Source organism: Diospyros lotus, chromosome 2 (assembly GCF_014633365.1).
Source record: "Diospyros lotus cultivar Yz01 chromosome 2, ASM1463336v1, whole genome shotgun sequence".
NCBI lineage: Eukaryota > Viridiplantae > Streptophyta > Magnoliopsida > Ericales > Ebenaceae > Diospyros > Diospyros lotus.
This window is the reverse complement of record NC_068339.1, coordinates 17,626,541-17,637,409: the sequence shown is the minus strand read 5'-3', so window position 1 is coordinate 17,637,409 and position 10,869 is coordinate 17,626,541. Positions and strand designations below refer to the sequence as shown.

Genomic DNA, 10,869 nt, shown 5'->3' with positions numbered 1-10,869 from the left:
GTTACTTTTTACTATTATATATTTATGCATGGATGATATTATTTATTGTGATAAATTTATATTTATACTTGATTTTTAATTTAGTTCATTTATTTTGTTATATTGGTGCATATATATATTGTGTCCATCAAGTTTAATTTTAAAAGTTTGAAAGAAAATAAATTTTATTATTTTTAAATTAGTTTAAAATTAAGACGAATTTTAAAAGAAGTTCTATCTATCTAAAAAAATAAAGATAAAAAAATCATCTTAAAATTTGTCTCAAATCAACTATTTTCTTGTAGTGTTGTGGAGCTTGCACTGAAGAAACAAGCAGTGATATAGACAAAGACCTTGGTCTTTACCCCCTGGGACAAGCCTCCAAGAAAGAAAAGGGTCCTGAAGCAAAGATAGCTACGACTACTACAAGCATGCTATTTTTGAGGTTAAAGAGCCATTCCTAAAGACCAAAAAAGGTAATTAAGGTCTCCTTCGCTGTGTCTTGCTTTATTATTGTTTCTTGAGTTTTTCATTGGCTTGGCGTCTCATTGTTTCCTAAAGATCACCTTTCGACGAAGGAGACAGATGGAATGGGAACTTGTGTTGCGATCGCAAGATTTGCTAATTTGAAACACCACATGGAGGAAGAATAAGGCTAGGGCTTCATCGGCAGATCCAGTGGGGGGTGAGGCATTGGTTGTCGCCCCCTGAATATGATATGCCTTGATGATGGCCAGGAGATTGCAGGTGAACTAGCCTTAGTCCCTTATCTTGGTGTTGGAGATGTCCAAGGTAAGTGTTAGGAATGTGACTCAATAATTCATTGGGTCTTATAAATAAAATGGATTGGGCTGTTGGTGTCTATAGTCTAAGCTTGTGTGTTTCATTAAATGTGTTAATTCCATTTGTACACTGTGGCCCATGTATATAAAGCAGTAAATTGGAAAAAATCGATTACTGAGCATTCATGAAATCAGAATCAATCTTCAATATGAAATTCCTAGGTTTCGGTTCTCTTCTTTGTGTGTATCATTGTATTGGGAGAGAGATAGTGAGGATTGGGAGTTGGGAATGCTCTGAGATTATAGAGTTTGTAATATGATGAAAATTTTGTGTAATCTTGTAATCGTTATACCAATGAGAAAGAGATAGTGAGGATTGGGAGTTGGGAATGCTCTGAGATTATAAAGCTTGTAATATGACAAAAACTTTGTGTAATTTTGTAATCGTTATACCGATGGTTGCGATATAGTGGATTGACTAGGGGTTTTAACCTCTGCCATGAGTAGGATTCGATTCGAATTTGAATATATGTCTTTGTGTTCTTCTTCGTGCGATTACTTGATCTTATTTGTGGTTTCATCGCCTTTTTCTAGGTTATGTTCTGTTCTTGTTTTGTTCGATCTTTTCATTTTCTATTTTTTTGTTTGTATTTAGTTTTCTTCTGGTTTGTTCTTGAATTTGGTTTCTGTTGGGATCGATTATTCCAGGGAAAGGCATCAAACATCAACAATAAGGTCTAAATAGGTGATTGCAAAGGAGTTGCTTCCTCCTCCAAAAGGGCTGGTTGGAGGAGCAGAGATCTCTTGAGAAAGCTTCTAGGACTCAACTTGCAGCTTCGGAGGAGGCCTCAAAGAAAGATTATGTATTTTGCCAACTAGCTCCAAGACAGACTTACCTTCTTTTTTCTTTTATCCCATTTTCTTCTCCTAAAGACTATGTCCTCCTTAACTTTGAGTTGTGTTTTGTTGGTAAAACATGCCTACATACCAGAATAAGGTTGCTCTCCAAGAAATTAACGTAGAGATAAAGGTGGGCTTAGCGAATTTCGATGCTACCGAGCTTTAACGATACCTTCAAAGGTTAGAGGCTAAGTGAATCTGTCTCATCAACTTCGAGAACATGAGGCAAGGCATGCTTTCCGAGGATCTTGCTGCTGCATCAAAGACCATTGAAGATCTAACCTAGAGTTGGTTATTTCCAACATGCGTTTGGCATAATCCGAGGGAAGAAACTCAAATCGCGAATGAGTAGGAGGAGGCTAAGGCCCGAACTGGCAATCACGATGCCAAATGGGGAGAAACACAATGGCACCATGAGAAGTACACTACATTAGTTCTCATTATATTTGCTTAATGGGCTATGAGTTTCAACATAGATCTCAAGAAAGCTTGTTGAAATCACTACTGAAAAATATGTTGCAACATTAATAACCATTTAAGAGATTCAAAAAATATTGAAAGCTTTGTTAATGATTCTTGTCTCTGTTTTCTTTTTCTTTTTTGAACTCCAAACATATGTTTAAGAGATTCAAAAAAATATGTCAACAACGATTTAATAATTTATTGACAAGACAACAAGTTACCAACAATCTAAAAACTAGCGCATAAAAGCCGACAAGGCAACACCATTCATTTATATGCTGACAAAAATTCAAAGTAATGACAGCCAATTGAGAGAATCACAGAAGAAAAAACATATCAGTTGTATAGATTTGAACTTGGATAAAGTAGATCTGTAAGTTCTGGGAAGCAGATCTAATGAGCCAATTGTGAGGTTGCGAGCGAGCGACAAAGCGAGCGAGAGTGAGAGAGAGTGAAAGGTTTACAGAAGGGCAGGGGGGTGGAGCAAGGTTTGTAGAAGGGTTGGGCGCTGAACCAAAACCCACCTTGCCCATGGGCTAGATCCACCCCCGTGGGATGGGCTTATCGAGAGAGGGAAAAAGATTTTTAGATTTATAGGCCCCAAAAAATGATCGAATTTTGGCCCTGAGGCAATCGTCTCTTGAACCTTACTGTAGGTCTGGACCTGTATGTGTGGGTAATTTTTGTTTTATTTTTTATGTTTATACAAGATCGCGAAAATACTGTCGGATTAGATAAAAAGAAACATCTTGATTCGCCGAAATAGGAGGGCACGAAACGAAAGGGTAGACGAAGTAACATGATTCGGCAATATTGTTACTTTATGCCCTCCCATCTTTTATATATGTCTTAGAAACTCGTGTGTTTTATGTTTGATGAAATCTAGTGTTAATTATATATATGTATATGCTCACGTTGTTAGACTTTGTACACTTCTTATGATGGTTTGCTGTTCTAAGTTACTGTATGAAACATGTATATAAATAAGGACAAAGCTACACGAACGGAAACTTGGACAGAAACTTGGACAACTCTCATGTAATTACCATATTAACCCTCTAATAAAATTACCAACTTACCCATGATCTGTTTCACCTTCTCCTCACCTTTCTTTCACAGAGACGCTAACTCTGACTTTCACTCTCACACACTCTCTCTCCCTCTCTCTCTCTCTCTTCTCAAATCTCCTAGATTGGAAACCCGCTTCTAACCATTTGTATCACTCTCCCACCTCTGCAATAGGAAGACCCCATCTCCAGCCAAACCCCATCTCCGGCCAGACCCCATTTCTGGCCTCTCTCATTCTCAACGGGGAAACCCACTTCACCCTTAACAAAGATCGATCACCTGGGTCGTCTGTCGGAGGTCATCCTAATCGCCTCTTCCAAGTCGGCCACCACCAGATCTGCCCTCCACCAGTGGTTCATCGTCGAATAGGCAACCTACATTCTCACCCATTGATACTTCACCGATCTCTCACAGCAACAGCAAGTCCCCATCTGACTATAGTTCCTAATCTCTTCACTGGTATGTGTTTTGTTATGTACGAATGCAATGGATTTTAATCATTTTAAGGCTGATTTAAAATCTTAAATCTCCCTTTATGCATCTAATTGCTTTCTTTTTTTATTCTGTACTTATCTGTTCTTGTATAATAAAGCGTCGTTTTCCTGTAATGGATGATTTTGGAGAACAATTAACCTTAAAAAGTACCGACATGGCTAACTACATTGTCCAAATATGAAACAAACCTTTATAGGTATTCCAATATTCTGAGATGGACACCAATTTGGCTTCTAGTGCATGGCCAAGTTCAAAATAGTTTCTCCAGCCTCATAGGAATTTAGAAAATTAGTATTTGATGGAAAGAAATAATGTTGCAATTGCTAATGAAATCACTCCAGTAAACCATTATCTTATGAAAGCAAAATTTGTTGAAAAGCCAATTCCATTGAAGGAAAGAGTTAAGCACTCACTATTATGGCCAAATAAAGTGAAGCTTAAGCTACTTTAAATATTATCAAGTCTTCATATAAGTTTATGGTATGCCTGAGACTAAAAACATAAGAAGGAGAGAAAACTAAAATAGAAAAATAAAACAAATATAAATAAAAACTTATAGAAATATTACACACACATGCGCATGCAAAAGAAAGGAGAATAGAATAATTTAAGTAATCAATAGTTTCCAAAGATGAATACAACGTTAAACATAGGTGCTAGCATAAAAAGAAAAATATATCATTAGATTTTGTTACCATTTCCAATTATCAGTTTTCCCCTCAAAATTTTAAAAAACGAAAATAAACAGCATTTCGTATGTTTGTTTGAAAAAATAGTTCTATTTTTTTTTGGAAAAATGCAAACACTGGAAAGGTATTTCCAAGTTGCACATAGTTCACAGGTTTCTTTACTTGTTAATCTCACAGGCAAGTGCTTGAATTTGGGTCTTGTTCATCTTTATTTTTGGTGATATGATTTTTGTTTGTCATAGTAGACATTTGTGGACATAATTAGAGCATTACATCAGTACATGATGGGTGTAGGGTTCAGCTATAGGGTTGATGCATGAGCGATGTTAATGGCCAAATTTTGTGTTCAATTGCTATTATTTTCAGATTTTATTACCGACAAGGAATTATATTTTAGAAGACGAAGGAAACCAACAATGAGTGACATAGGTATGTTTATTTATTTTTTTTTTTTCAAATTTGGCATATATTTCTCACACTACAACTATATAAAGCAAGCTTGCTAAAGGAATGTATGTGGATAATGCAAATTATAAATCTAACATTATATTATCATATTATTGTTCCTTGTTTTGATTAAGAAAATCATATTGTGCTTGCGGAATCATTTGAAGATAACTCGAGAACTTTGGTTGATAATGAGCAAATTATTGAAGACAATGAGTGTCCCGCATTAAACAACGAACTGCCAGAAGAAGACAATGAGCTTATCCCTAAGGTTGGAATGAAGTTCAATGACGAGAAGGAAGTTTTTGAATTTTATAAAAGATATGCTTACCATGTGGGTTTTCCTGTTAAAAGAAGGAGTTCGAAGAAGGGAGATGATGGGTTGGTAAGATATGTGGGATATGCATGTTGTCGAGAAGGAAAAAGAAATATTAAAGGTAGTACCTCCCTGAACCCTCAACCAACAATGCAATTAGGGTGTAAAGCTAGAATAACAGCATGTTCAGATATTTTAGGGACATGGCGAATAAACATGGTTCATCTTGAGCATAACCATAAAACAAGTCCAACCAAGTCTAGGTTATATCGATGCAACAGGCAATTAAGCGAACATGTGAAGCGACAGCTTGAAGTGAATGACATAGCTGGAATTCCATTACACAAAAGTTTTAACTCAGCTGTTGTTGAAGCTGGTGGATATGAGAACCTGACATTTGTGGAAAAGGATTGCAGGAATTACATTGATCAGGTGAGGAGGTTAAGACTTGGAGAAGGAGATGCTGCTGCTATTCAAGCTTATTTTTCAAAGATGCAAGCCTTTTGTCCGGGTTTTTACTTTAGTGTGGATTTGGATGAAGAGTATCGATTGAAGAATGTCTTTTGGGCTGATAATAGGTGTAGACAAGCATTCAAGGAATTCGGCGATGTTGTCACATTTGACACCACATACCTGACAAATAGATATGACATGCCTTTTGCTCCATTTGTTGGTGTAAATCACCACGGCCAGTCGACACTGCTTGGATGTGGTATAATTTCCAATGAGGACACCAAGACTTTCGTGTGGCTCTTTAGGACATGGCTTGAGTGTATGGAGGGTCAGGCCCCTGCAGGAATAATCACTGATCAAGATAGGGCCATGCAAAATGCTATTGAGATGGTCTTCCCTAACACAAAGCATAGATGGTGCTTGTGGCATATATTAAAGAAGTTACCTGAAAAATTTGGGAACCATGGCTGTAAGGCTTATATTCTTTCAGCTGTACATGACGCGGTGTATGAATCACAGAGTCCTGGAGAATTCGAGCAAACCTGGAATTCAATGATTGAGCAATATGCATTGCATGACAACGATTGGTTGTATGGGCTTTACAAAGAAAGAGACCGATGGGTCCCATGTTTCTTGAAAACTAGGTTTTGGGCAGGGATGTCAACAACACAGCGAAGTGAGGGTATGAATGCATTCTTCGATGGATATGTACACTCAAAAACCTCGTTGAAGCAATTTGTTGAACAATATGAGCGGGCAATGAGGTGTAAGGTAGAAAAGGAGTTTCAGGCTGACGTTAAGTCATTTTCTCAAATGATCCCATGTGCATCGAAATATCCCATGGAGAAACAATTTCAAGAAGTCTACACAATGGCAAAATTCAAGGAGTTTCAAGAAGAGTTCACTGGGACGATGTATTGCACGATTGTGTCTGCCGAAGAGGGATCATTGGGTATGAGGTATGAGGTACGAGAAGATATTATATTTGACAATAGAGTAAAGGAAAAAAAATATTCGGTTGTTTTTGAGAAAGAGAAATGTGACATTATTTGCAGTTGTCACATGTTTGAGTTTAAGGGAATAATTTGTAGACATGTTGTGACAACATTGATCCACAATGGTGTCAGATCAATTCCTGAGAGGTATATCTTACGACGATGGAGGAGAGATGTCAGTAGACCCTACATGAGGGTTAAAATCAATTATAATGGTTGGATTAGTACACCTAGCCAATTAAGATACGATGAGTTGTGCAGTCAGTTTTCCAAGGTAGCTGACTTGGTAGCAAATGACGAAGAACGAACTCGGGCAACCATGGAGTGGATCCAGTCTCAATTGAATACATTGAGTATATCCTATGCGAAGCCAAGTTGTGATAGTAATATCTATGTTGAACATAGTGTGCAAGAACAAATCCCTAATTATGAAGAGACAACAACAGCTTTAAGCGGGCAAATAATGGATCCGAGATGCTCCCAGACAAAGGGAGCCCCTAGGAAGCTTCGCAATAAAGGCCCATTGGAAACAAGTACTAAGAAAGCCAAGGTATATTTTGTTATATTTTTTACTTGCCTCAAATTGATGACGTGCTCGATTGTAATGGTTATTACTTTCATTTAATGGCTAGGTGGGATCCTCGAAATCAAGTAAAGGCAAGGCCCCTAGGCAAAACATTGTTCAAGATGCTCAACCATTCAATCAAACTTTTCTACAAGATGCACAATATCATGCGCTCCCACCAATCTCCTTCACACAACATATGTTGGTAAGTAGTAGGATAAGATTAGGCTAATAATATAACTTAGATTTGATGTTTTTTCGCAATGTCTTTTTGGTTATATCCTATGCTTTGCATTCATATTTTTTTTTCATCTAATCAATGTTAAAGCAGACTACAATGCCTCAAACTTGGAATGCTGCTCACAAAATGCCTATGGTTCCAACATTTGGCACGGCTCAGCCTTTTATGCCAATGTACCCGCCCTACCAACAGTCGAATGACAACTTGCCAGATTTTTGAGATTGTAAGGCTTTGCATACAAGATGTGTATAGAGAATCCTTTATTCTTATGTGAATGAATCTTCATTCTTATATGAATGATTGTTAAACCTTCAGGACATGAGTGTATTTATAGCACTCATACATTTATTTGCTAAAAATAATTATTTTTGTTTAAACAAACCTATTTTCTAACCTTTTGAAACGTGTGCATGCATGATTATTATGTTGTGGATTTATATTTCATTGTTTTGAGTCTCACAATCTCATCTAATGCGTACGTTAAGCAGATGGAAGCTTTAGGTGGAATCCAAAATCTTTTTCAGCTGCTTCCAATAACTTGACAAAGGACATGCAAGAAGTTAGTGCAACCCTAAACTTCATTGCTTTGCAGTTGCCAGTAGCTAGCACAGGGAAGTGGCATGCCTTGGGGTTTACTTCATCCACAATTTTCTTGACAGAAACATTATTTTTGGCTTGTTTTACCCGCTAACAAAGTAGTTGTTGCTTTTGACTTTGAATTTAGATTAATCCATGTACTGTAAGCTTTTCTTTTTAGCTCTTTTCTCTGCTCAATTATCTAAGATATATGTATATGCAGTCAGTGTGTGTTAATTGAATGTTTACTCTAATTGGGTGTCAATATTCAAGTATTGAACCATCTGGCATGGTTTGATCAAAATTGTTTCAATGAATAATACACTTACCTTAGCTTAATACAATTATTAATTGTTATGGTTAAATTTTATAATGAGCTTTGGTATGGTGTACAAAATTTTTGATGGAGTTTGGGGGGAGGACGTGACATATAAAATGGTGCTAGTTCTGGTGGCATAATGCTTTATACATTCAGGTTTCTTCCAAATTAATACATTCAGGTTTCTTCCAAGATTCTATTGAAATTAATACATTTACCTTAGCTTAATACATTCGGGTTTCTTCCAAATTATCATCCCCAAATTCCTTTCTTTCTTTCTTTTTTTTTATTTCTTAATTTTCCACCGACGCTAAGAACGGATTGAGAAATCTATGTTAATGGAAGTTAAAATTTTAAAAAAATAATGGATCTCCATTTGGGGGCATTTTTATCATGTCAATTTTTTCCTTTTACAATTATTTTACTAGCTAAAAATATTGGTTTATCAAGTTTTTCTCAAGGGAAATGAATCATAGCCCTTAGATTCTAAAAAAATCCCTTTCATTCTTCAATCATGCGTAAACGGATGAAGACAAAATTTCAGATGAGCTTGATATTATGTAGCATGAATCCTATTATGATGAAATGAGTTTGCAGATTGCCTGGAAATGTAGTATCTAAATGTAAAGGCATTCTTATGGATGGAATAAGAAATAAAAAGAATTATATCAAAAGATTTCTATAGCTCTTGTTAGCTGCATTTGGACAAAGCGAAAATTTACTGAAGAACTGACTGCTGCATTTGGACAAAGTGGAAATGAAATTTACTAAAGAATTGACTGCTGCATTTGGACAAAGTGGAAATGAAATTTACTAAAGAATTAACTGCTGCATTTGGACAAAGCATAAATTTATCAGCAGCTGTAGTAAATTTATCAGCAGCTGTAAAACAGGTGACAGTTTCAAGAGGAGGCGATCAAATTGATTATATACATAATTAACAATCAATAAACATACTTTCATGTTTGCTACCTGTTTATACACTTATTACACTAAAGCCAAATGTCTAAAATTACTATCATCATTTCTCATCAGACATACAATCAACAAAAAACAAATAAATCCTAACACTATTAGACCCCTAACAATCTTACCATTTTTCATCGTACACTCTTGGAGCTTCATTTTCAATAGAAACTTTTCTTCCCTTATACATCTACAATCTTGCTCAAGCTTTAATATCATTTCTTTTCTTCTCACGGCCTTCTCTTTAAAAATTCTCATTTGTTCTTCAAGTATTCTTACATTTTCAGCTTTTTCTTTCTTGATATGTTTCAACTGATCCAATAAAACTCCACATAATACTTTCTCACGACTTGTACGTTCATCATCGATCCATTGAAACCATCTACAATCATCATCCTGTCACCAAACCATCCAACAATCAATTCCATGTTAATTAAAAGTTTTTTCATTTATAATATAACTTACCTTCCAAAATCGACATCGCAAAAATTTTCTCCCAGGATTAGATTTAGTCCATGATGTATAACACCGAACAGATACACCATGCTCACACATTATTCCTTGATGAGAGGTAGAAGAGTTGATAGAAACTTCACTCATATCCACATTAGAAGTCATCTTAATTAAAAACAATCAAATTTGAAAAATATGATTTTATGAAATGATTGTACCTGAAATGTTTTAACATTGTCAATATCCTCCCAATTATATGCAAGTAAAGTATGTAAAAAATATAATTAAACATTACATGAGACAAGAAAAAGGTATATAAAAAAACCAGAAAATAAATGTGTCAATAAAACACAGAAATAGTCCTATGATGTCAATTGTTAGGAACCATATATATAATCACTTCATTAAAAAATTAAAATATTCCCCACACATTATTTCCACATTCAAAGGCAAAAGTATCTATAAGTGTATATCTTACTGTACATATAAGAAATGCATAGATTTATTGAATCTAATATAAACAAACTAAAATAACAAAAACCCATAAACTAATAGAACAAGCCATAGTAGTAGAGGTTTGTTTCTTTTGCTTGTAAAATTGAGACCCATAGCAACTTTAATTAACAGCCTTTTAGCCTTTAGGAATGAGAACAGCAAATGAAAGGAGATGAGGGCAAGTGTTGTACACACATATCATCATGTGAAATCTAGGTATCAACTCTCTTCTTAAGACATTTCTATTTCATTTTCATGCAATCCAATACATACGTTTTTTTATTGATTACAAAACATTATACTATATATCTCTCATCACCACCAACACCAAGGCAAGCCCTTTGAGCAAAACCCCTTCATATCATAATTGATCTATATTATGGGCAAGTTAATTAATTTATTGTTGTTCTTTGTACATAACTTTCTCTGGATCATATCAAATCAAATTATATAACAATATCAAAGAAATTAAAAAAAAATATCTTTCTTAATTTCTAAAATCATTGGCGAGAAGTGAAAACAGCATAAGGGAGTTATGGTTTTCAATATACTAACTGCAACACTAGTGCTTAGTTATAGGCTTCTAGAACTAACTATTATCATATATATTTCAAGTATTTCCCAAGAAAAATTTGTGTGTTGTGAGATTAACCCATTAACTACAAACC

At 35.3% G+C, this 10,869-nt stretch overlaps 1 protein-coding gene across 1 annotated transcript; it reads left to right on the top strand.

Moving 5' to 3' along the window:
- The first annotated feature begins 692 nt into the window (after window positions 1–692).
- LOC127794680 (protein FAR1-RELATED SEQUENCE 5-like) lies at window positions 693–7,611 on the top strand. Its single transcript, XM_052325926.1, has 8 exons — window positions 693–771; window positions 3,366–3,650; window positions 4,742–4,804; window positions 4,957–6,550; window positions 6,647–6,733; window positions 6,848–7,136; window positions 7,219–7,356; window positions 7,483–7,611. The coding sequence occupies exons 1-8, from the start codon at window positions 693–695 to the stop codon at window positions 7,609–7,611; spliced, it is 2,664 nt and encodes an 887-aa protein (XP_052181886.1).
- The last annotated feature ends 3,258 nt before the right edge of the window (window positions 7,612–10,869 follow it).